Raw genomic sequence first — 26235 nt, 5'->3', positions numbered from 1 at the left:
CGAGTAAGAAACAGCACGTGGCTACTCAGTTCTAGGAAGCAAATATACAACTGCTGGGAATTGCTCCTCCAGCTTGGAAATAAGGATTGTACCTAGGATGGGACATCTTATGGAAAGAAGGCCGATGGCTTGTGCAGGAGCCGTCTAGCTTATTTTGTGGCTGGGTTGAGGAGACGAAAAACTCTTGCATCCCCCACAACAGACATTCATCATCGCCTGGGGACCTGGCTGCCTAAATGTTCTGGTTGGATTGCCAGGCCCCAGTTTGAGATACTATTAAGAGAAGTGTTCATGGTGAAGCCAGAAAATAAGCCAGCTGGAAGGGGAAACTTGTCTTGCATATCCTCTCCAACTACAGTCTCAAGTGTTGGTCCCTGCCAGGATTCATGGCCTGAGAAACCATTCCTCCTCCTGCAGAGGGAAGGAGGGGAACACAGGCTGGAGGAAGCAATGTTCGTGCTGTCCCTGCTCAAATATTTGCTCTTTTCTGAGATACCTTCAAAGGGCATCGTGCTCCTTGGGTTATGGCTTTTATCTGATGGTAAGCTGGCAGGTTATTTGTGGCAGGAGGGTGCACTAACTTAAGTGAGGCTTATTTAATAAACTTGCTGCCATTAACCAAGGGTGAAAATCTACTAATAGAGTGTCTTTACTCACTTTTCAGAGGTTGGTAGTGGTGCAACTGCAGTGCAGTTCATCTCATACTGGAACAGAACCAGCAGATGGCCCCACCTGGGGTACCGGAGATGGGAATGCAGTGTGTTTGGTATCTGGTGTACGTATGGACCAGAAACTGCTATAGGATTTTTCCCTGGTTTATTTGAAGGACCTACTTTTGGCTCTATGGATTGCAGCATTCTGACCTGAGGAGGTGATGGAGATGGTGCTAGCCAGGTTGTGCAGTTGGGGCTCCTTTCACGTGACAATCACTATACAGATGAGATTTTTTTTTAAGATTAGCCTGTGGCACAGCTGGCTGAGATTGAGGTGGGAAAATGACCCAAAAACGCAGTGGCGTCTTGTTAAGTGCTGTGCAGCTATGGGCTTAGTGCGACTTCTAGCTGTGGCATCCTTTGAAGTCTGAGCAGCAGAGTTGTCTCCAAGCACAGAGCTCAGGCTCTCCCTCCTGGTAGTTGGAGGGTGACCATTGCTTGGTGGGAACACTAGCCAGTTGCCACAAGGCCTGCGTATCAGTTTAGCTCCAGAATTAACCTAAATTTTTAATAAGATTAAGCAAAAGCCTTTGATTGAAACAAAAGAACGTGCGGTGCTCCAGTGACCCTCAGTACACCCCGGCTGGTGGCAGGAAGCCCTGCTGACCTTGCTTTCCGCGGGGCTGGTTCCTCCCAGACCGGGCTGGTGCCCCCAGCCTAGTCCTGCGCTGCCTGTGGGTGTTGCTTCTTAAGGCACCGTGGGCTGTGCGAAGCAAGGAGCTTGACAGGGCAAATTTTAAGGAACTCCATGGCTGACCCTGGGGACATTCCCCTGCCTGTCCCCATGTGTCAGCTGTGCTGCTTCCCCACGGGGAGGCCAGCATCCCACCTCAGCACAGCTCTCGTACTGCTTCGCACTTGGGAGGCTGGTTTTGGAAACAGGGACCTGTTGAAACTTCGCCTGTCTGGATCTTGCAGCAGAAGTGGCAGGATGCAACTGTGGAGCAGGCTTGCTGGTCCTCAAGGGTTGCTAAGCCATCAGGCGTTGAGTTGTGTGCACAAACCTTGATTTTAATGCTTTTAAATTGACCCCGTGGCCTCACTCTTCACTGTTGCCTCAGCTGATCAGGGGTCACAAAGAGATGAGCTTTTTGCAGGGAGAGAGCTGGCCATGTCAGCTGTTTCTTCAGGTAAGTGCATCACTTTTCTCCGTGAGGGCTGGTAGCTACGGTTGGTTGATGCTGTAAACGAGAAGTCCATCCAAAGTACTGATGGAATTAGTGTATTTGTGATCAAGTTCCTTCTAGAACTTCTGATAGCTCTCTGTCACTCTCTAGGAGATTTTGGCAACAACAGCAGTTTGTATTTTAATGACTGTGTTGTCTGTTGTGCTGCTCTGAAAAGGCAACTCAGGTGGTCTTCTGTCGAGCACACGCTTCTTACACGCTTGTTCCGAGTCCTGCCGAGAGATCCCGAGCTCTGCCTGGGGTGAAGGTGTCGTTCAAACTGCCTGGGGGACTTCACACTAACAGCTGGGTGTCTTTCTGCTTTCCCTTTAGATCCTGTAAGTGAAAGAAGATGGGGTCCGGCTGCCTGAAAGTCACCAAGTACTTCCTCTTTCTCTTCAACCTCCTGTTCCTTGTAAGTATTGTGGGTGTCTGCAGAGGAGGTGGAAAGGCCTGAACTAAAATTAGCTGGAAAGGTGTTTTTTCTGGATGTTGGCCCAGTGTGTTGGCTAAATAACAGAGCCAGAGTTTTTGGAAGAAGGGAGGGAACCGCTGAAGCTGGGGGACATCAGAGCTGCTGGGCGACTCCGAGGCGTGTTGAGTAGCTCTGCTCCCAGTACCCACCTGCTGTCACCAGTGCGCACAGCTCACTTCCTGCAGTGGGAAGGGAAAACCAGAGCTACTGGCTTTTTCTGGCAGGAGAGTAGTTGTAACTTCTTTCTCTGCCACATCTGCAGCAGCAGCTGAGCTGCCCCTGAGCAGCAAAGCTACAAAACCCGCTGCGTAACAGCAGTGCCCTCCTAAATAGGCCAGACAGGGCTTCAAAGAGCAACTCTAATTTTGTTTAAGTCCCAAAGGCCGGTTCTGATTTTTAACAAGGTGAATTAGTCCAAGTCCCCTATTTGAAATGGAACTGGGTGGTAGGGGAGACGGGGGCAGGCATGGCTGGAGAAACACAGCAGCCTACTGCATGCAGTTATTCTCAGGTGTGAGGCTCAGCAAAAGGCGATCCAGTCTGAGCTCCTTTTTGGATCAGATTGGGTCTAGGAAGGCACACGTTCTCATGTGCATCCTATTGTGAAGTTTAGGTACTCTGTGTGTCATGTGAACAGTGAATCTGTGTGGGGCCAGTGGTGGCACTGCTGATGCTGCCCTCCCGAAGTGCGGTGGTGTTCTGGGGAAGAGCATGGCTTCTGCTTTCCACGTATCAGCAAGAAAATAGCCTGTCTGATGTTTTACCCTCTGCGTAGCACCTAAGGGGAAGGAAGGGCCGGGCAGGGAGGTAAATCAAGCATGGTAAGGTGAGCACTGCTTTCTGGTCTGTCCCTGAACACAGCCTCACTCACCCTTCCTGCACGCCTGTGCTGTGCTACAGGCACTGGAGCATGGGCTGAAGGCACATCTGGATCTGGTTTCTCTTGGCTTTCTCTGCTGGCTTTTTCCTCTCGCGTGCTGCTTCCATTTTAAGAGAAGTTACCTACTGAGGGCTGATGGTCTGGGTGCTCAGAGCGGTGATGGGGTGGTGGGGAGGGGAAAAGGCTTAGAGTGACACTAGATCTTTCAGATGGTTTGGCCTGCTTTGTGAAGTGACAGGCACAGTACCAGGACTCAGACGGCTCATAGATCAGCCACAATCTTTCCTCAAAGTACTGTCCTTTATTTCCTCTTTAGTGGAAGCTTGTGTTCTGTTATTATCTGCTGGCAACTTGTGTTGGAGGGGAGGCGGTAGGGAAAAAGAGTTCAGCCTGCTGTGCAGCATGGGCACGGTCTTCCCATCAGACTGCTCTGGGGAAAGGAGGTATTTGCAGCTGCTCTGTTCTGGTGGGGAACTTGATGTTTCTCTAGAGCGAAGATTTTGAGTATGTGCCGGTTTCAGCTGATGGCAGGCTTTTTGCACGTGCCAGATACTGAGGAAAGCGGTATCCCTTACTCTATTGCTGTCATAGGAAGTAGGTGACATGAGAAGCTTTTTCCTGTTACAGTTGTTCAGGTTCTGAATGGGGATGCTCAAGCTTATACACTGTGGGCGCTTCTAGATCAGCGTTACTCTAGTAGAGAAACTCCTCCTGTGGAGCTGCTGCCTCTGCGATCGCACCCCGTGTGGACCAGCCCTCTGTCAGAAGGGTGTTCTCCAGCCTGACGTGGAGCTGATGAATTAAACCTTTAGAGACACGAGTGACTCTTCTAGAGGTTAGTCATTGAAATAGCATTTCTTATACAGCTCGAGGACTTTGAGAAGGTCCTTTGCTGTAGCTGAAGTAGTTCAGGGACTTAGTAGCACTTTGCAGCCTTCGAGTCTTATTTCAGGGGAAGGTTTGACCTGCTTTGATTAAAGGGAAGAAGTTTATTTGGACTGCTTACCTACTTGCCTCAGAAGATGCCAAAAACGTAACTTTAGGGAACTTAGTTTCCCTAGTCAAATCTTTACACATCTCTTCCTTCTTGGGTAGCAGACATGGGCCACAGCAGATGCTTCTCCTTAAAGGGAAAACACTTCTCTCGAGTTCAGATTCTGGAAACTGTTTGTTTAGAATATATAACCATCTGTCCTACTTCTAACACCCCTGTAAGTGGAGCAGAAGGCTGCTACCTGAATCAAAGCTTTATGTTTAAGAGCTCTGCTGTTGGCCTCTGTGCCAAGCTTGAGGCCACCTCACGCCCTCTGGGCTGAAGGAGGGCAGCATGAAGAGAGGACAGATAGAGACCCGCCGCTGCTGTTTCCAGATTTTGGCTCCATCAGTGGCTTCTCTTGCAGCAGTGTTGATGGTGGTACTTCTCTAGGCCTTGGGCTCAGCTGGGCCTGAAGTCCAGTAACAGCGTGGTTCTTCTGTACCTCTCCTCACCGGACTGTGCTGTGGGAAACTGCTCGCCCTGCCTCGAGGGAGCCGCCTCCTGGTTTGGGTTTGGATGGGGGTCTTGCTGAAGTCTGGGGTGACAGCTGCACCCCCTGAGGTGAAGGGGAGACATTCACACACCACTTCAGGAGCGTAAAGCAGCGGAGCAGAGGAATTCAACTCTAGGGACAGCAGATGTGATTTCTCTGTGGAGGGTCTGAAGCCAAGCCAATGGCAGAAGCAGCCTCGCTATGCTATGGAAAATCCTACAGACGCTGAGCACAGATACTGTCCTGCTAGGAGGTAACAATACCATTGTAAATGGAGCAGCGTTTTCTCCATGTGCTCTCTTTTCTTACTGCCTTCCCCTTTTAGTGTTTTCAACAGCAGCTCCTGGCAAATGCACGAGCTGTGGACTAGAACAAGATCAGAGTGAAAACAGGCCTTGGGAAGTCGGCGTACCTCCTAACAAATAACTCCGCGGGAACCCAGACCGGCAGGAGCTCTGTGTTCTGTCAGCAACAGCAAAACTTAGGTGGCATCTCAGGGTCAGCGAGCCAAGAGAGATGTCACATAAAGACGGGTTTGCATCTTTGTTCGAGACAAATATTTTATTACGACTGGTTTAAATGTGAGACTGCCTCAAACTGTCAATTCAGCAGTTCCTGTGAATACAAAGTTTGAGGGGAATTTTTTTTAGGAGCCTCCAGCTGTTGTATGTACAAGGGGCCTTTCTGGTTTGATCAGCAGATGCGGTGCTGCTGTGCAGCACGTCAGGACATGAAGCAAGAGGGGATTCTTGTTACTGTCATCTTGTCGAGATTCTTATTTTTTCTTCCTGGGAAACAACAGCAGCATGCTTTCTGCTGCTGAGTCAGTTGGCTTCATCACTCTTTCAAGCGTTCAGATCTTGCTTGGTGACTTTCTAATCCTGCCACCAGAGCTACCTTTGTGCTATGCCCTCTGCCAAGCCGGGAAAGCTTGCAAGCAACTTACTTCAGTGTTGCTGTATCTGTGCTCTGAAAAGCATCTTTGTATGAGAAGCTGAAGTATAATGTGAGCTTTCAAAATGCAGAGACAATGCCTGGCCATATAGCTGTCTCTGCCAGCCTGCTTCAGGTGGTGGTTTGACATTTTCCTTGTCTCCCAAATGTCTGAGCACTCTCTGACGAAGCACAGGATTGCCATCTCTTCAGACCTGTTGATTTATTTAGTTTTTTGCTTCATTCTGTTCTGAAACCCTGCTGGTGGAAGAACCACTGCCTGCAGCTCATGTCCTTTGGAAGCACCTCACTTCTCTCCTTGTCCTTCCCCTGTTTATTCAGTTTTAGATCTTTGTGCATGTGGTTTCCAATACTTCACAAGTTTTAGTTGTCTGAAGGGCCCAAGTCTTGGCTTCTTATCAAACCTGCAGACTTAGACTTCCCAGCATGATGACTTCATTATGGTTTAATGGTGTTCTGCTCCTGATGGGGGAGTTGGGGTGACCTCCACGTACAGTGATACCTAGAAGCTGAAACAGCATGTTCCCCCACCCACGCCCCCTCCTTCAAAACAAGATGCAAAAGCTCGCCTCTGGCCTTCTCAATTCAGTGTCTGGATTCAGCAGAGTACTCACAGGGCATATTGCTCTACTAATCCTTCCCCTAGATAAAACCGGGGAGCGAGGCAGAGACTGTGGCTGATGTTTCACAACAGTGGAGTCTGTGTTGGTGGAAAGATGTGTTGGCTGGAGTACTTGAGGGGCTTAGGTATTCTGGCATACAGTAAGGTCACAAGCCAAAATGCCTAAGCCTGGCTTTGGAAGAGGAAAAGCCCTTCGCTCATGGGAACCTGTATGCAAAGTGAATGCTACTGTTTTTGTGCATTTTTGTGGGCTGGAGCCATAACATCGTAACAGAGCCTGACAAGCCCAAGATTTCCTTCCTGGGAAGGTTCCAGCTGCCAGATATCTAATCCTTCGGCAGCTGGCTTCCAGCCTGGTCCCATACGGTCAAGGATTTCTTTATGCAAAAAATGTTTCAAATCACATGATAGATGTTCTTGACCTTCTTCAGTTCTTCAGAGAAGAACTCTGAACTTACCTTGTGCAAAGTTCTAGCAGCATCTTCTCGTCAGACTGTTTCAAACCTTCCACCTTATGCATCATGTACTACTGAAATATGGTGTGAAGGTCTGCCAAACAGAACCTGGGGTTCCTGTGTAGTTGGCTGAAGCTCTCTTCCTGGAGTCATGCTAATCCTGTTTTTGTTGGGAGGAGTACCATGGGGGAGATGGGTGGGAACAGCAAAAGAATGGTTGTTTTTCCTCTGGAAATATGAAGAATGGTGACTGCTGCTTCTTATACCTGGCTTATTAATTTAGACAAATACTTTTTTTTTTCTTACTCTTTCAGATCCTGGGCGCTGTGATCCTGGGTTTTGGAATATGGATTTTGGCCGACAAAACCAGTTTCATTGCGGTTCTACGTAAGACCACATTTCTTTATCATCTTTCTCCTTTTTGAATTGATTCTAGTCCAGAGTTCTGCATGACCACTGTTTAGCTTGGGGATGGCAATGCTTTTATGCAGCTTTTGTGACCTGAGCAGTAACATGGTATTATAGCAAGATGAGACCCTAGCAAGGACAGGGTGAAAGGGAGCAACCCGGGAGACACAGCATTTCTCCTAGTCTTGTGTATTGCAACAGCAGGATCAGACGGAGACCTTCTCACCCGTTGCCTTTTCACCCAGCAATCCATATACTTCATCTTAAACCTAAGGACTAGTATTTCCTCCTATTTTCACTGCACACTGTATTTTCATAACAGCTCTGGTTGTCACCAAATTAGTAGTTCAGCTCTGTCTTCAACAAACTCTGCTTCCTCTGTGGCTTTCCCTAGACAGGGCTTCATACAAGTTTAGTTACTCATAGCTAGTACCTCCAGAACTGCCACTGCTGTCACTGGTGTCAGATGCTGCAGGACGGCTGCGAGCATGCTGCTTGCAGCCCCAAATCTTTCACCCAAGGAACGAACGGTAATGGCATTCATAGTCTGATTCCCAGCTACGCTGATCCTGCAAAAGGCTTTATCTCCTGGGTCCTGCTGAACACTACGGCCTGCTTTTGGAAGGTGCTGGGTGGAGAGAAAGCCTGCACTAATGCCAGTACACCCGGACACTGCTGTGTGCTCTGTTTGTTGTGCTGTGGCATCTGGCTAATACTGCAGCATTAAAAGGGCAAGAAGCACAGTTACCAGCACAGGTGGCAGTTAGTAAAGTGCAGGTATGAGCAGAAACATACTTAATGCAGAAACATACTGAAATGCATACTTGAGAAGTGTTCTGTACCAGTGGTCTAGCAGCTGTTCCCCCAGGCCGATGGGTGCCACTGCTGTTTGTGAAGGCACAGAGCAGAGTCCCTGGGTTTGGCTCCATTTCTTCCCATTTTACCTAGAATCTCTGCTAACAGAGCGTTTGAGGATTTAGCTTCCTTCCTGGCAATTTCCAGCCTCAGCTCTTTCTCCCTGCCCCCTCGCTTCCTTTCCCATGCCTGCCTCTCCTTCCCTGTGCCTTAGCGCCCGTGCGGTGTCGGAGGCAGCTCTGCAGCAGGGCCTTCCAGCCTGCTGCCAAAGGGGCCGCTTGTGCTCCTTGGCGGCCGGCCCAGCGCAGGGGAAAACACGGAGCCACAGCAAGCAGGGCAGGAGCTGTCTTGCCAGCGGAGCCGCCTGGTGCAAGACAGGACAGCTCACAGATGAGAAGCCTGAGCATGGCCTCTGTCCCCCTGCCGCTCTGGTTTCTCTGAAGGGCTATGCCTTTTTTTCTTTCTTATAATGAGAAGGTGACAAAGCGATTCCTTTTCAGCAGCCTAGGCACCTGAACGCTTGCGTGACGGCCAAGCAGATCTGGGGTGAGGGAGTAGTGTAGTCTCCTGAAGGCCACTAAAACCAGAGGAATGTACCTGCAGGGCTGCTGCTTCTGTAACTGCTTTGCAGTATCGCCACCAAACCTGCACAGCGAGAGTCCCAGGAGTGGCGAGGAGGGGAGCAACATCCTGGTTCCTGTGGCGTATGTCCAGGCAGGGAGAGTCCGGCCTGGAAATGAATCAAGGCTGAAGTGTCTGGTTTGACCTGTGCAGCAAACAGATCTGGTTCTGTTTTTTGATAATTGCTTTCTCTCTTTCCTCTGTTCAGCATGTTGTAGGGAAAAAGTTTTGAAGCTGGTCACTTTTGGTGTATGTCAGAAGTGTGGGAAGGTGTTTTTTGGGGGGAGAGGGGACAGGATCGGATGACAGTATTAGTCTGGATTACGTTACTGTCTTGTTTTAACCTATTTCTGGAGAAGCTCAGAGGAAGCTTGTCTCTTAGGAGTTCTTTCCAGGAAACTAAATGCTCTAGGAACATTATTTTTATTAATCACTGTCCATTCCCCTGCACTGTGCAACTCACAGGTTTAAGAATGTCTGATGATAAATGAGGTTTCTGGTTAATATTTCCAGATAGTATCTTTTTGACTTTTATGCCATAATGCCTAGCTTCCTCTAATCCTATTTTGCAAGAAATAATTCTCTGACCAACCCAGATGTAAAAGCTTTTTAATTTTGTTTCTTGCAGTACCAAATGCTGGTACTGTCAGTCCTCTCCCCTCAACATATATGAAATAACATTTTATCAGCTAAGTCTAGGTAATATTTTGCGTGAGAGAGTGCAGTCATTCCAGACAATAGCAGGAGACAGCTAGAAGGATGTGTAAAAGTAGAGAATTTGGGTGTGATCCTTGTTTAGATCCTGGAATTAACATCTCTTTGCAGGGGTCATACACAGGTTATGCAACAGCCTGCAGTGAGTGCACTTGTTTGGAGTTACCTTGAGTCCTCCAGGATATAAGATAATGGAGACTTGCAGGTTGGCTTTGAAAGTCTTCCCTCAACAAAAGACACACAGAAGCTGCCTTCTGTCTGAATGTCCAACATGCCTCCATACAGGGTCTTTGTAGATGACAGACTATTATGTGGATATAAAGACAAATCTCTAGGTGGTGATGGCAGACGTTATATTTGTCAGTAGTTAATTTTTTCCCCTGTCCTGGCCCTTACAGAGACCTCATCTCCCTCCCTGAAGAGTGGTGCATACATCCTCATCGGTGTTGGGGCTCTCACCATGCTGATGGGCTTCCTGGGCTGTCTTGGAGCCGTCAATGAAATCCGATGTCTCTTGGCTCTGGTGAGAGAATTCATGCTGTCTCTTAGATACTCCTTTTTAGATCACCCTTTGAAATCTTTCCAGCATATCTGTTGGATTGTAGTCTGGGGCTCAGGTCTCCTTGGGGACAGTACTTCTGCCAGGTCAACTCAGAGCCAATTCTTTATCTGTGTACGTTAAATTCTTGACAGTCAACCCTCTGCAGCAGCAGTTCTGCTTCTGTGGAAAGGGCAGGAGTTGAGAGAGGCTTAACTGGGAATGTCCTGTGTGTCACGACCTTTCTCCAAATGCTTCATCTATACGAAATTTTCCCTCTGTGAGGGATGAGGTGAAGCTAGCTTCATAACCCTCAGCCTGCTAACTGACTCCTGCTTATTCGGAGCACATAACATATATGAAGCTTGGTATGGCCACGCCGTGTGTCCTGGCATTGGGAATGTCTCAGTGTTCACTGGCTGTGGAGGCCTGGGAGGGAGGTGGACAGAGCTCAACCAAGAGAGGTCAGAGTGGACTGGTAATAGAGCATCTCATATACAGAAAAAATTGTGTTATGTGCAGGCTTTCTAAAGGCTGATTGATAATGGTCCTCTCTTCTCTTTTTGTTTCCAGTACTTCACCTGCCTCATGGTGATCCTTATGACTCAGGTGGCTGCTGGGCTGGTTATCTACTTCCAGAAAGACATGGTGAGTGTTTCTTACTGTGTGTTTTCCTTGGTCTTAGTCTGAGGGGAACAAGATACACCTGGAAATTCTCTCTTCCAAACTCAAATGTACTGCTAGCAGGCATAACTGGATTCTCCTTTCTTCCAGCCCACCTTAGCAGCTTTGCTGTACACTTTTCCTGCATCTGCTAGGCCCAGGAGCACTACTTTCTCAAGAATTAGGAAGGGTCGTTTGGTATGCAGGCTTTATTTTTGAGTAGTGGGAACAGTTTTAATAGATAAAAATTCTGAAAGGCTTTTGACCACATCTCTTGATCCTGCTGCAAGCTGCTGTTTGGCTGTGTAGTAGCAGTAATTACCATGTTGTCATCACTGCTGCCTTGATGGGCCCCCAGTCCAGCTCCCCCAGTTTCATGTTCAGCACGACGCCACGTGGTGTGGGACATCCCTTTGGCCCGTGTGGGCCAGCTGTCCTGGCTCTGTCCCCTCCCAGCTCCTGGTGCACCCCCAGCCTCCTCGCTGGCAGGACAGCATGAGAAATTGAGAAGTCCTTGGCCCTGTGTGAGCACTGCTCTGCTCAGAAACAGCGGTGTGTTAGCAGCAGCGTTCTCCTCAGTCCAAAACAGCTTTCTTCCTAGTAGCTGTTGCGGTGCTAACTCTGTCCCAGCTGAAACCAGAACATTCCCCAAGAGCAATCCCTTGTATCTGACAGTTCCTGTACTACAATTTGAGCTTAAAGCCAAGCGGTTTAACAACTTGAAGTGGATCTCTGTCAGGAATGCGTTGAGAGACACATTTACGTAGTGCGAGCAAGTTATAAGTGTGGTGTCCCTTCTGGCTTCTGTCCTGGCATGCAGGTTTCTGGTACCAGTTCTGGGTGACTCTGTCCATCGTCACCTGACTGTGTATCCATACCCCTGCAATGCTGAGCTTTCTTGTCCCAAACCAACGTCTCTGCTGGTGTTCACAGGCAGTGGGTGGTAGAGGAAGTTACAGATGGGGCTGGGAGGTGGAAGGTGCCGGCCCCGGTGTAGCTGATGTGAGCTTTGTGCAAGCGGCTGCGGTAGCTGTGAGCGGCTGTTGGCTGGGTTCCTTGCCGAGCAGGGTGCGAATATAGCTCGCTCTTTGGGCTGGCTGGAGCTGGAGGAGAAACTGAAACGTTGGCTGTCTGCTGTGGAAAGTTCAGCTTCAAACAAGCTGCTGACTTGCAACAGCTCTGACTAATGCAGAGGAGGAGGTGTGGAGATGGGCATTCCCCTGCCACCGGGGAAATGTGACTTCCCAGACTATGAGGTTCTGTACCTTCCTCAGTATTTCTCCTCCAGCTGTTACTTTACTCTAGGAAATTCCATTTTTTCAGCTGTAAGTCTTCATTTGTACCTCACTCAGACCAGGGTGAGAATGAAAGCACTGAGGGTTGTTCTGCCCAGCCCTTATACCAGCGTGGCTGAGACCATCGCTTGTCCGGATCCAGCAGAATGGCAGGGAGAACTGGGCTTTGATCAGACGCACCCCTTCCGTCCTCAGTGAACATAATTTATGGAAAAGCTCTTCCAGAGCCCTTCTGTTCCAGGGATCCTCTGAAGTACCTGCCCGAAACACTAAGAAAAACTGTTTCAGGAAGGTGTTGGCCGAAACCTCTCACGTTGGTTTGTGGCTGCGCTTCAGTGATGCTATGCATATTGCTCTGCTTCACTTGGTATACGTCATCCCAGGGCCGCACAGGGCACGGTGAAGTAGACTGAAAACTGCTCAGGATCTAATCCCTAGGTGTCCATTGTGTTCTTCATGTTTGTTTCTTCATTCTTTCTTCAGGAAGTTGGTTAGATGTAAAACAAGGAATAATAAGAGTTGAGGAAAGAATCCTGGATCCAGACTGTAGCGAGGTGATGATACTCCTCTCCTTGTTGCTGAAGTCTTTATTTCTCCTACAAGAGGAGAGGAGATGACTGTTGCTGTGCTCCTCCCTACCTGTTCTCTTCTTGATTAATAGCTACTTGCACAGATTCACTTGCTTGCCTATATCCCTGGCTTTACAACAGGGTTGATGTTTTTGCAGAGAAATCTGTTTACTTTCAACATCAAAATCCTTCCCCACCCCTGACATATGAAAATATGCTGGAATAGAGTTAGTGTAACTGTAAAAGGCTGAGTCTCTGACAGGAAGGGTGCTGTTGGGCCTCCCTTTGGGGCATGGCTGTAGGAATGCCCCATCAGACTGGAATTGCCCAGTACTTGCCCGTGCTGGGAGGTTGTTGAAGGAACATCTGTTTCCCTACATCACTTAGCTACTGAAACTTTGTGGTGGGGTGGGTTTTTTTCAGGGTCAACGTGATAGCAATATCACAAGTTTCACCAGTGGTGTGGCATTCCCTGAGGATCACACCTCTCTAAACCTGCGAGAGCCTGGGCAAGATCCCTCTGGCCTAGTTCATGTGGTTCTCTGCAGTGTGGCTCTGAATGCTCTGAGCAAAGGAGAGCAGTGGTGGCCTTTTGGGAATTGCCCTACTTGCTAGCTATTGTTTGTACCAAACAGCCTTGCCGGGGGCTGCAGAGTACGCATTAGTTTCAGGATCTGAAGGGACTGGGGGTGAGGGCCCCCTCCTGGTTCTTGAGCCTGTTTTTGCTTTCAGGCTAGATGCTAATAAATGTGCTGGGGGAAGAATGTTGCTTGAGTCTCAGAGGGATGGGATAGATGATCGATGGTGTCTGACAGTGGAAGAAGCATGCATGATTCATTTTGTGATGAAGGCTGGAAGCAAAGACCCATGCTCTTGCCTCTGGCACTCAGTTTTTCTCCCTCTCCAGTCAGCCCATGGGAGAGGGAAGACTGACAGCCCTGCTGCTTTCTGGATTTCCCTGGCTTTGGTGTCCAGGCTTTGGACTCCCCTGCAGTGTGGCGGTAGGGTTATTCCTTCTGACTCCGGGCACAGGTAGCAATTTTTTGGAGCAGTCATGCTCAGTGCAGCACTGTGTCCCAAGAGACCCTTAATGGGTGAAGACGAGAGAGGCGTTGAAAGCCTGCCGAAGTTCAGCATGCCTTTCTAGCTTGCTGTTTTTTGTTTCCCTATGCTGAGTGCGGAAGGACGTTCAGCTGCAGGTGCCTGTTTCCCCCTTGGGCTGCTGTGCCACTTAAACCCGCCAACAAGCTGTCTTTGTGTGTGCTCTCAGACCTGTGCCGCTGTTTGCGTAATAAGCCCCCTTCCTCCAATTACTTTCTAAAACACCTAAGAATCCCTGTCTGTCTTTCATTTAAATGCCTCCATTTTTGAAGCCAGAGCTGTTTGTAAGACTCCTTGCCTATGCTCGTGTAAGAATATAGGAAGAGCGGAGATGTAGCTTCCTACACAGCTGCACTTGGGGATGTCTAACTCGGGCCCCGTGTCTGCTTGTGGCATGGCCCTGGGATGGAGAACAGAGGCTCTGCTTGGGATCCTGGCAGAAGCAACCCTTGGTTCCGTCTGGCCTAACAGCAACCAGCCCAGCGGGCTGTGGGACGACATCCCCATCTCTCCTTGCCTCCCTCCCTACGTGCCGAGCAGAGGTGAGGGTAGGAACGCAGAGTTCAGTAGCTGCTGAGGCTTATGGCAGCAGCCGAGGCCAATCTCATTAGTAGGAACCAGGTCAGGCTGCCTTGATTTGAAGGGAAGGAAAAGGGGAAGCTAAGTAATTAAAAGAGGAAGAGTCAGACATCATGAGAAGGAAGGTCACGCAGCTCCCATCTGTCTGGCCTGACGTAGCTGATCCCCGTGAGCTGTGCTCAAGTCTCCAAGGAAGAATTGCTGGTGTAACAAGTGAATGAGCCACGGCCTGAAGCTTCCCTCTAACAGCAGGCACTGCTTTCTGTTGCTGTCTTGGGTTTGCCGTAGTCATTTGCAGTGCTTAACAGCAGGACGAAAGAGGAAAACCTTTTACACTGACCTGAAGTATACTGAAGCACTACAGACAAAAAGGTAGCGCACAGGGGTGGAAGCATCCCAGTGCTTGGGCTGATCTAACTGTGTCCCATTCCTCAAGACATCTAATGATGCTTCTCTCCAGTCATTTGTGATCTGGGTCTGTCCGTAACAGTGACGGCTGCGTTAGCTGTCCCCTGTGTACAGGGTGGCTGGGAAGACCTCCAGAGTGAGGTGGGAGGAAGAAGGTTGAGGAGCCTGCTGGGTGGTAGCTTGCACCTCTCATCAAACTGAGGGGTGCTGTAAATCTCTCTGGACAAGGGATGGGGGTGAAGGGGTCATTTTGTGATTAGACTGTTAGTGGGCAGTTCAGACAGATGTAGTACTTGCTGTCTCAATACAGAAGCAGCAGCTGTAGGAGTTTGGGGAGAGGTAGATCAATACCTTGTGAAAAAGGGAAGTTTCCACCAGCTGTATGCCAAAAAACCCAGATGCATACGTACAGCAGCTGAGTGACACAGACCTTCCCCGAGAGGCAGCAAAGGGCCTCGGCTGTACGGGAGACAAACTGCAGTGGCTGAGATCCTAGATCAGTCTCGTTTGCAGCACAAGGTTAGGAATACATTGCCTATGAGTCCACAGGGTAGCGTGGTCTTTCACCTTGCACTGATCCTTCCCCTCTGTCTCACCTGTGGCAGGCAGCAGTTGTTCGGCCTGTGTCCTGCCAGATAACCATACTTTGTTCTGTTTCCCTATTGCTCATCGGGTTCGTAGTCCTTCTCTGTGCCTGCACAAGGACTTAGCAAAGCTGCTGTCTTAGCTTCCCTTCAGGAGTGAGGCTGTGTACATGTATCCCCTTATTTGTACCTGTTACTTGGTAGCAGCTGACTTCTTTTTTTTTTAATATTAGTGACTCAAGCTGCATATAACATTTCTGAAGAAATGCAGTTTGTGCTTTGTATATTTGTTCTGCTATTTTCCTCTCTCTCTTATGGAAGGATTTTCCTGATGCATACTAGGCCACCTGTTTCTGTTCCCTGACTCTGTATCACTGAAGCCTGTAGGCTGGGGTTTTTGTTCACCTTTTTTGTGGTCACCATGAATCCCAAGTTTTTTGTGGGAGACTTTCAGTTGTCTTCCATACACTGTAACATTTATTTGCCAATGACTTCATGGCTTTGCTTTGCTGTGAGAAATATTTACTTCCCTTTCTATTCCGGTTTTAAGGGGTTGTATGATTGCTCAGTCTGATGCCTGGACTTCTCTGTGCATCAGAAGTGCTTCTTAACAACACTGTAACAAACGTAATGTGTTAGTCAGAACAGGAAGGAGTTTATTCCAAGCTTCAGCTTCTGAGGAACCAGAGTAGCAGTCTCTCATCCACTCAATAAACCTGAAGTAACTGATTGGTGGAGGAAATGGGACTTTGTATTAACTCACTTTCTCCAGAACAACTTCCCTCTTATGCAGCAGCAGGCCATACATCATTGAAAGCTGGGGTGGATTTGTTTTGTTTACTTCTGCCTGGAAAAAAAATTCTCAGCAACAAATACCATCTGGTCACCATAGTGGGATTTTTATGTTGGTAAACCCATTTTGTATTTCATCTTGTTGATCATATTTATCACCTGTTCTCAAAAGCGTAGACAAGGCTGCAGAGCAAGATATTTCAAGGTCAGTCTGGGGGATTTTCCACTGTCTGGTTGCTTTTCTCCTTATTGCTTATGTGCCAATTACAAACAGCAATAAAATTATTGGGAAATAAGAATCTGTCTTTTTGCTGCAACTTAAAAATGGCTGTACTGTGGAAGTGTTATAGTCTGAGCACCTATTACTGTCTCCTTCAGATCCTTTAGAAAAGGGCTAAGCAGAAGCTACTAATCATTCCACTTTTCTTTTATAGCGCTTATAATCTCCATCTGCAGTTCGTGTCTTTGCTCTAGCCTCGTTCACTGGAGCCTAAAGTAAAGCAAAGCGTTTCAACACCCATGACTGTGATGAGCCCGTGTTCCTTGCTATGGGAGAGGCAGACTCACAGTAGGACTAACACAGCTGATGAAGAGGAATGTCATGTACCCAACGCCCCCCAAAAAGAGACTACAAGGAATTGACTAATCTAACTCTCCTGCCGTTTTTTTTCTTTACCAGCTGAAAGATGAGTTGTCCAAAATAGTCCAGCAGCTGATTGTAGATTATGACCCTTCGAATGGTGATAAGAACTTACAAGACGCGTGGGACTATGTGCAGAAACAGGTGAGACAAGTTGCAGTGAGAAACGGTAATGTGCTGTTTTGCCAGTGCAGCAAATGGCCTTTAAAACTAGGCTGAGGACAGGGAAGCAGGTATTGCAAGAGGCCTAACAGTGATTCTCGATCCTTTGTCATGTTTGTCATATCTTTCCAGTTCTATGTGTTTAGGTTACCAGTGCTCACATCCATTCCTCGATGTTATCAACCTCCAAAGGTTCCCCTGTAGCCCATAGTCTATCAGTGTTTCTTGGTGATGGACAGCAACCATCTCCTGTACCACTTAACTTAAGTGTGCAAGCCTCTTTGATACACACCCATTAGATGTCTTTAAAAGCTACATTTCTAGCATACTCGACTGCTGGATAGCACTACGGCACACTGATTTGTCTGATCTCTGAAGCTGCCTGTGATATCTGGTGTCTGCATACTAGAAAACTGTCTCACTTGCTAGTGCAAGGTGAGACCCTGAACCACTCCTGCGTGCTGGTTGTTAGGACTAGCTAGTATTGGCAGCAAAGCCCAATGTGTCTGGTGTAGCAAACAGCACACCAACACTTCTGCCCTTCATCTGTGGTGTCTCCAGAATGCCTCAGTCTGCGTGAAAGTCACAGTGCATGCTGTTTTTGTAGCAAGTAAAATCCCTAGCTTATTGCTAGGCAAGTCAACAGCACTGGCTGCTTTACTACTTGGTGTGGGTTGCCTGCGTACTGTGACAGCTCCTTTGCAAGTGTCAGCGGTCTTGGGAGCCATCCAACTGCCCATGATTCCTGCTTTAGCATCAGGGTCAGTGCTTGAGCAACTAGGTCAGCCTTGAGCCACACTGGAGTCATGATAGCTGCTTGCTGCCAAACCACAAGCTTGAGAGCTGGCTGGCTGTTGTGGTTAAATACATGACCAGCATGGGACTGATGTGTAATGAGTACAAATAATAGCATTTTTCTTCTGTTCCTTACTGCAAAACACTGATCTACAATACTCCTCCTCCTTGGAGAAAGATTTGTTCATGTTTTATCACTGTACTTGCAGCTTCCTGTAGAGGAATCAGGAGAAGGCTGAGCTTACTACAGAGAAAGGATCCTACATTTTTTATGTAGGAGCAGAAGAAAAAAAGTTTTGTTGGAGGAGTGGAGTGTTAGAAATCCAGTTCCCCTCATACACTAGAGTTTGCATTTGAAAGGGGCTGGGGGGAGTTGTTCTGTCAACCAGTGACGGGCGTTAAAGTCCAGATCTCTGTGAGGCGGAGGTAGCTCCTCCTGGAGGCTGGATTTTCAACACTTGTTCGGAAACCAGTTGCTAATCCTGGTGTGGGTGTTCAGCTGTTAGTACCTCCACTCTCCTGTACGTTATGTGAGACTGAAACATTACATTTCCCTTCTGAGCGGAGGGTTTTTTCCTTAACTTCCACCTCAAGTTTGATAGCCTCTGCTCTGGTTCCCCGTGCTTGCGTGGTGGTACGTGGTTACAGATGAGATCGCAGTCTTTGCTGGACTTCCTGATGCGCTTTCCCCTACAGCACTGCAGTTTTATCACGTGGGGGTATAGGAATGTAAACGTCTCTTCGGATGGAAAACTTTCCTCATCTCGTCTTCCAGCCAGTCCCAAACTGCAGCCAGGCGGGTGCAAGTTAGTTGTAACTCGCTGGGGTTTGGCAGCATGTCCACGCCACCGTGTGGTGGCCGGCTGCTGGTGTGTCATGGGGGCCAAAGCTAACCTGAATGGTACCTTGAAACTAGGAACCAGATGCTGAAAAGTTCTTGCTCTGTGTTTGCCTGCCCCTACTTCCTGTTTGTTTTCACATGCAGCGTGTTACCAGTGTGAATTGTATGACTACAGTGCTCTCTTTGCTTATTAGATCTTCTGCTGTGGCTGGGATGGAGCAAAGGACTGGGAAAATAATAAGATTCTTAAAAACGAAAGCATGCTTCAGTATCCCTGCTCCTGCAGTGTCGAGGTGAAACCTGAAAATACAGGTTTCTGTAACCTGGATGGCCCATCGAACAGCACTGCACCGTATGCCTGGCCTGTTCATGAGCAGGTGAGTGAACGTCTGGTGCGCATGAAGCCTTTGCTGAAGTCGCATTGTCCTTACTCCTCTGGAAATTATTTTGGAGAATGTTTTTCACTCTAGTGAACAGGGTGACAAATTTCTACTGTGAGATTTGGTATAGCATGTAACTGGGATAATCTGTGCATGCAGGAGAAGAGATGTGTTATAGACGTTTAATCCTGAAATACTTAGATTTCTGCTTTCCCCTGTGACCATAATTTCTCCATAGGGTTGCGTGGATGGGGTACAGCAGTGGTTGAAGGACAACCTTGGTATCATTCTTGGGGTCTGCACAGGTGTTGCTGTTATAGAGGTAAGTCACTCCCTGATAGGTGATCATACCCTGTCCTCCTATGCATATTCTTTCAAAGGCAAAGCTATTGTATATTTTTGTTGTTTTTTTTTAGTAGTAGACACCTGGTTTAATGCAGAGACAACTTCTGTTTTTAATAATAGACACCTCACTTGATGGCAGTGCAGTTCTAGCTCTTGATGTTGTCTGTCTGGAGCTTTAAACTGTTCCTTGCCTTGACTGGATTAAGCCCTGTCTACTTGTGGTTCCTGCTGCTTTGTTTGGCACTCCTCTCATTCTTCCTGGCTATGCATGCAGTGAATCAACAAGCAACACCCCACTGGTGAAATCCCACCTTTTGCCTTAGAAAGCCCATAGTATAGATTATAGATGAAGGCATGTATTTTTGCAGTAAAATATTTTTGTCATCCTGATTATTGGATTTTCCTTGTATGCTGGGTCAACTCTGTTCACCTGAGTGGTGCCATTAAAAGGAAACCCCTGTATTCTGCTCCCCTGTACCGCCCTTTCTTCCCGCCTTATTGTCTTTGGTTGCTGACTGACTTACCATTCTTTATTACTCATTCCAGCTGCTGGGGATGATACTGTCCATTTCACTCTGCAAGAACATACACAGTGAAGACTACACCAAAGTGCCCAAGTCTTGAGTTTGCTGACTCCAGAGCTACGGCACCACAGAGAAAGGAACAAACAGAACATTCCTGCCTCGCACCCAGACTGTCCAACCATTGACCATTATTCCTGTGACATCCTATTTCTGATACCACTCTGCTAAGAACTATTAGAGTTGCAATACAGCCTGATCTTCTGGCAATAGGGCCCTTGGGCTACCTGCATCCTGCCTCTGGATTATTTCTACTTCACGAAGCAGAACTTAAATGTCTCACATCACATGAGACACCTGATTAACCTGAGGGGACAATGCTTTTGCTGCCTGCTCCATGTTAAATATCCTATTCATATCTCAATTCTACAATCCACTTGGCCTAACATACAGTAACTATTCCCCTTTCTATTCTCCCACATCTTTCCCTTCTCCCCCAAAAGAAATACTTTCCTTTTGTCCCGTGAGTCAGGGTTGCTGTTGAGATTCCAGTGCTTTGGTATCTTTACCTGCTTCACTGATGTGGTGTTGGTAACTAGTTGTGCTTTATAGGCCTTGTTCCTTGTGATTAACCTGATTCTGCTTCTACCGTGCATCTTCCAACCTAGACTCTCATCTCAGCTATTGAGCACTACCCTCATAATCACTTCTCCTGCATCTGGAGCCCGCCAAGCCTTGCCTTCAGTGGAGCTCTTCCCCTTGAGTGTGACGAGCCACTGGGAGAGAGCCAAGCCAACCTGTTCCTAGTGTGGCCTGGCAGATTGCGGTGGTGGTGCTCAGCTGCTTTTGGAATGGGTCCCTTGGGTTCTGGGTCTGATGCTTTCAGTTTCTCCCATCTGCCTCTCTTTTTCTTCCTCCACTTCTAGCACTGCTTTTCAGGCTCCTGTCAGCCTGGAGGCACTTCAGAGACTGCTGCATTGTGTAGACTCAGCCCCAGGCTGGCTCTGCTAGTTGCATTCTTGGGTTTCCAACTTTTGTAGAGGTTATGGTTAACTGGATTCTTCCCCCCCCCGCCCCTGTTATGAACATGAAGTGTTAACTGTTTTTTAATAACGAGTATGGAGGGATCTGACTGGATTGCAGGCATTGTATATTGGAGATATCACTGCTACCAGTGCCCAGTTTAGGTTCTGTAGTTTGGATGCAAGGATAAACTGCTTTTATTTTCAGTTGTCCAGTCTTCTGACTCCACTGTGGTCTGGAGCCATGACTGCTAGTGGCTGGCCTTGAGCGTAAACACTGCAGCAGAGAAAGAGCTGGTTTTACATTCATGCAGGCTGGGTGGTTTGTGTACTTCATGGCTGGGCTGTTCACTCCTTTCTGCCAGTGGCCAGCAGCAAGGAGTGGTGTAGAGCACAAGAAAGTTAAGAAATGTGCATGGAAAAACTACCCCAACTTCTTAAATAAGGGAGCTGGGCAGAAATCCTCAGTCCTTGAGGTGGCTTGGGCACAACAGATCTCCTGCAGTTGCATATGCATGCAATAAATACCTTGGCAGCAGGAAGCTGCGAAGGAGAGAAGTGGATGGTCCTTGCCCGAGACGTGATGCGAGGTATGTGGTGAAGAGAGCCTTTGCCTTACAGAAATGGCCCCAGGACAGTCAGTCCTGTTCTTGTCAGGGCTGGGGTTGGTAGGAATAGCCCTAGTAGCAGTTCAAAGGCATGGCTTCCCTACCCACTCAACTTCCCTTCTGGCAAGAAAGGCCCGTGCAGGGGAACAGAGCCCCAGCAGTGGGTCCCTGCAGTGTCCTTATGTCTGGACTCAGTGGTGACTGGGAAGAGTAAATATGACTGGGCAACTGATATTTTTTTTTTGGAGGTCTGATAAGGCTTTGCTATTCTGAGACTCCTGCCCTCTCTTGCACAGACCCCTCCAGCTGACCTTTGCTATAGCAGAAGGCACCTTTTGTAGCAGTAAAGCTTGCTAGCTTCCATAGTATAAAGTCTATTCTCTAACGTGTTCTTATTTGTAAGATTCTTGTTAAGTTACAGATGCCAATGCTGAGCAGCAAGTAAAAAGAAGCCCATGCTGGGTTTCCTATTTTTGTTTTTTGTCTGTTTTTAGCAACATCTTCCGACTGGAAGAAATGCATGTACAGATGTAAAAGTCTAGAGGGTGATTATTTCTGTAATAAAGACTTTGATTAAAAAAAATAAAAAATATACTCTGGCTAAGTCTTGTGCATTGTAGTGGTTTCTCCTTGCTTCCTGTCTGTCCTCTTCTGCTTTACATGCAAATCACTAGCGCCTTGTTTGTTCGAAGTCGCAAAGGCCCTGTCAAAAAGCAGGAAGCATGTACCATTATGCTCTGAGGTCTTCAGAAGTTCCTCTGCAGTCTGTGGGTAAGATTCGTGTGGGCTATGAAAATACTGCCCCTCAGAGGGAGGTGACAATTTTCCTAGCTGTGTTCTAGGGTAAACTTTGCCTTGTTTTAGGAAGTATGTCTGTATGAAGTATGTCTGTCTGAGGGTGAGCTTGGTGGTAGTTCCTTTGAATTACCTGCTATCTCCTAGGCTAAGCGATCTCCATATTTGAAGAGTGGAATTCAACCAGACTTGTGGAGTCTTGTGCTGTTGCTTTAGAAAACAACTAAATGTGATGCAAGTCCTCGATGTTCAAAAAAGCAGAGTGAAATTTGCAGAGAATGAAGTGTGCTGGGGTGCTCCCAGTAAGCACTGGTGGCAACTGGTCTGAAGTCAAGACTCGAGTTACCCTGATCAGCCAAAATGGAGCAAGAGGTGCTGGAATGGATCTTGGACTCAAGTAGGATGCACTGACCTGTCTGATCTGGGAGCAGAACTTGCTCCTTCAGGCTGTGCTGGGCCCCCGGCTGCCTGAGCTCTGTGGAAACCACTTGCCTTTGGCCACTGGAGGGAGGTGTTCCACCAAGAAAGCTCAAGCCCGAGTGCTGTCGTATCACCAGCCTTGACTGGTCCCTTGGGGGGTGAGATGATGACACTGATCACTTCCTTCTGCTCCTAGTTACTCCTGGCAGCAGGGTAGCTAAAATAACTTGTAATTACAAATGTATTCTCATAAACGATTTGTGCTGCCTGCTTGGCATTTTAGGGATAATTTTCCCTTCCATCTCTTGGAGCAGCACGCAGTTGGATATTTTGCTGCATGTCTTCTACTGTATATGGGTTGTGCTTACTTCTGGGGTTTCTGCCTGAAGTAGCTCTGGAAGTTGAAGATAGCACAAGGAGCCTCTCCTGCTGCTTTGTTTCTTGTCCCCATCTTTTTCTTGTTTCCCCTCATCTTCAGTTCCTTTGGAGGGTAGGTTGGGAGGAAGCTAGGAGGGGATATGATACTCAAAAATGTGTCCCAAAAAAGCACTCTAGGAGAAGAAAAAAAAAAAAAAAAAGGCCTTCAGGCTGTCAGAGAGCAAAAAACCTACTGCTGCTCCTGAGGTGTACTTGAATCTTGGGCCAGGCTCCTGGCTTATCTCTGAAGGTAAAGGTTTGCTGCTGGAGCTAGAAATCAGAGCAGCACACAGACTTCTTAGGAGCTGCAATGTTTGTCTAGTAAAACCCAGAGAACCAGCATCTGCAGTAGCTCAGCACATGGAAGTATTTTGTGTGTAACGAACAAGCTGCTATATAGCTGTCCCAGGCCAATAATTAATATTGTATGAGTATAGTTGTGACCTCCCTGTGGCCTGAAGTAAGGCCCCTGGTAATGAACTGGTGACATTCTTCGTTCTGCATAATCACGAGGAACTCGGAAGCTGCTATAATTCTTCCCGTGAGGCACTTTTCCTTCCGGAAAGAGAAGAGGAATTGCATTAGAGTTAGTATGGGTAAGTCTGTAGGTCACAATGCATCTTGTTCTTTGTCATGGTTTCTGCATGGCATGTACTCGAATGTAACGTGTAGCAGCTGTTCTTGTCTCTGCAGCTCTCCCACATGTGGTGGTGTGGCTGGTCCTGGCCGGCTTGGCTCAGGAATTGAAGATGAGTTTGATAGTAGGCTGAATTCTGGTCGCTGATGGACAGACTGCAAGCGGTGGTGTCAGACTGCCTTGGCTGGGAAAGGTGAGGAACAGCAGCTATCGGGGCTCATTGCTGGAAAGCCCAAGGACCATGGGATTCCCACAAATGCATTTTCACAGCCAGTTGCTGCCACTAAATGCCATAAATGCAGAACACACCCTTAATTATTCATGGTCTGGCTCTAACCCATTAGCCTCTGAGACTCTTGGCTCTAGCCCTGGCCTTTTATTACAAAGAATAAACCTCAGATGGCAGCCAGGATTTCTGAATGAGATCTTAAGCCAGGTTGGTGCTAAAAACTTGTCAGTGCAAAATCTGCTAACGTGGAAGTCCTCAAATATTTGTAAGCTTGCAAAACATTCCTAGCAAGAGCTACGCTGTCAGTGAACCAAAGCTATTGGTAAAATGGTACTAGTAAAGCTAGCAAGCATAGTTTGGTCATTGTAAACCGTTTCTAGGAGTGGTGTGCTGGTAGAACACCTGCAAATTTTTGCCGTGTGGTAAGAATCTCTTCTGCCAAACAGGGGAAACAGCCTTTGCCTAGGTAGATTATATAACCCTAGCCGTACATTCTTTCTTCTCGTACATAAGAATTTTCTGGTTTCTCCCTTCTAAGCTCCTAATAACATAATTGGCAGGGATGTGTGTGCTGTTTGGCTTTTGTGGAGAGGGATTAAGGGAATAGTCAATACTCTGGATCTGGAGAAAAGGTATTCTCACTTCTCCAGGCAAAATGTTACACCTATTTAACACAGGGATTTAAGAGAAGGATAAGGCTCAAAGTTGTATGTGGATGCTCTAACAAGCATGGAATCTGGGAGGGAAAATCCTGCTTTAGATCCCAAGGATGGTATTTGCTTCAATTTGACTTATCTTTGGTGTCGTCTTTCCTTTATGTCCCTTACAGCATCATGAGGTGACTTGCCTGCCCACAACAGTCCAGAGCTGAGCTGAAAATCTAGAAACCTACTTCTGTATCACAGAATCGTCTAGGTTGGAAGAGACCTCCAAGATCATCCAGTCCAACCTCTTACCTAATACTAACAAGTCCTCCACTAAACCATATCACTAAGCTCAACATCTAAACGTCTCTTAAAGACCTCCAGGGATGGTGACTCAACCGCTTCCCTGGGCAGCCCTTTCCAGTGCCTAACAACCCTTTCAGTAAGGAAGTTCTTCCTAATATCCAACCTAAACCTCCCCTGGCACAACTTTAGCCCATTCCCCCTCGTCCTGTCACCAGGCACGTGGGAGAATAGACCAACCCCCACCTCTTTACAGCCTCCTTTAAGGTACCTATAGAGAGCGATGAGGTCTCCCCTGAGCCTCCTCTTCTCCAGGCTGAACAACCCCAGCTCCCTCAGCCGCTCCTCATAAGGCTTGTATGACGTAAGACTTGTAACTACAACAGGTCCCATCTCTAGAAAACTAAAGAAAAAAGAGCGTTTCCCTTTCATCCCATAGGCTCCAGGTGATATTAACTCCCATTTGTTCACAAGGTTGGTTTGAGCAATGGCAGCAGCTCAGAGGTTGTGTTGATACTGCTCTTTGTTCTGTGAGTGGTGTTGAAATGGTCACCAGGTTAGGAACTGGTCACCAGGTTTGGAATTGTCTTGCACCTATATGAGGCCATCGTACTGCTGCTCCAGACCTGGATCAGATCTAGACCTGCCCTAGGACCCCAGATCCTCACTATGTGACCACTGTTGCAGACCTTGCTCATCATATGACTCCTGTCAGCACTACCTACTGTTCATAACCCTAGGCCTTGTCCATGTTGTCTCTTCTTGCCCAAGCAATCTCCCTGGCTCTGTCTGTAGTTCTTTCTGGATCTGGCACCAAGTAACTAACTCCAAAACAACGGTTGTGACAGTCTGGTGCATGTTCCTCTGATCTCCAGCACTAACTTTTTCTTCTTTTTGGCCTGCTTGGAGTTGCAGACTGGACATATGGAAGTTCTTCAGAGACAGCAAGAATCCCAAAGCATGTGTTCGTATGAATTGCTTACCCAGCATGCTTCCTGGGTATTTTCTACATAGCACTTCTGGAAACTATTTAGGATTTACTAGGGTGGAAATGTGAGGTCCTGTCAAGACCATGTTATAGTACAGGCATGTGCTTTGGGCAATGCACTTGCAAAATGATGTCAGAATAGCGTAACTCATGCAGAGACGTCTGCAGACAGCCTGGAACAATAACCCAGCAGAGAGCAGACCTTTAATTTTGGCAGAGGCTGTTTCATGATGCTCTTAAGTATTTCAAAATAAGTTGTCCTTTTAATACCATGTTGTAATTAACTCTGGTTAGCACTGGTTGGAAATTCTTTTGGCAGAAGAGTGTTTCCCTGGAGGGTGTAGGTTCATTTAAAACAAAGTGTGTTTTGTTTTGTTGTTTTTGTTCTTTTGCTTAAACAGGACTGAAAAAAGTTTGATAACATGGAGAGGTTTCTCCTGCTTCCTTAGTGGGTACTTTGAGGTAAACATTATGTAAAAGAGCTGGAATTGGACAAAATAGAATTCTAAAACCATATTCTAAATATGTGACCTAACAACAGGATGTATTGGTATTGAGAGTATAGAC

General features: G+C 47.5%; 1 protein-coding gene across 3 annotated transcripts in view; it reads left to right on the top strand.

Moving 5' to 3' along the window:
• The window catches only part of CD82 (CD82 molecule), a 35661-nt gene extending 13822 nt beyond the window's left edge, over positions 1–21839 (top strand). For all 3 annotated transcript variants that reach the window (XM_066997234.1, XM_048055154.2, XM_066997235.1), the window contains exons 2-9: positions 2213–2294; positions 7109–7181; positions 9791–9915; positions 10504–10578; positions 16601–16705; positions 18554–18736; positions 18978–19061; positions 19631–21839. In XM_066997234.1, the coding sequence (XP_066853335.1) occupies positions 2232–2294; positions 7109–7181; positions 9791–9915; positions 10504–10578; positions 16601–16705; positions 18554–18736; positions 18978–19061; positions 19631–19708 (786 nt within the window). In that variant the 5' untranslated portion in view covers positions 2213–2231 and the 3' untranslated portion in view covers positions 19709–21839. The remainder of the gene's footprint in view (positions 1–2212; positions 2295–7108; positions 7182–9790; positions 9916–10503; positions 10579–16600; positions 16706–18553; positions 18737–18977; positions 19062–19630) is intronic.
• Positions 21840–26235: the final 4396 nt, after the last annotated feature.

The sequence above is a fragment of the Anser cygnoides genome, chromosome 5 (genome assembly GCF_040182565.1).
Source record: "Anser cygnoides isolate HZ-2024a breed goose chromosome 5, Taihu_goose_T2T_genome, whole genome shotgun sequence".
In the NCBI taxonomy this organism is placed as follows: domain Eukaryota; kingdom Metazoa; phylum Chordata; class Aves; order Anseriformes; family Anatidae; genus Anser; species Anser cygnoides.
Note: the sequence above shows the minus strand (reverse complement) of the source record. Positions and strands in the feature narration are given on the sequence as shown.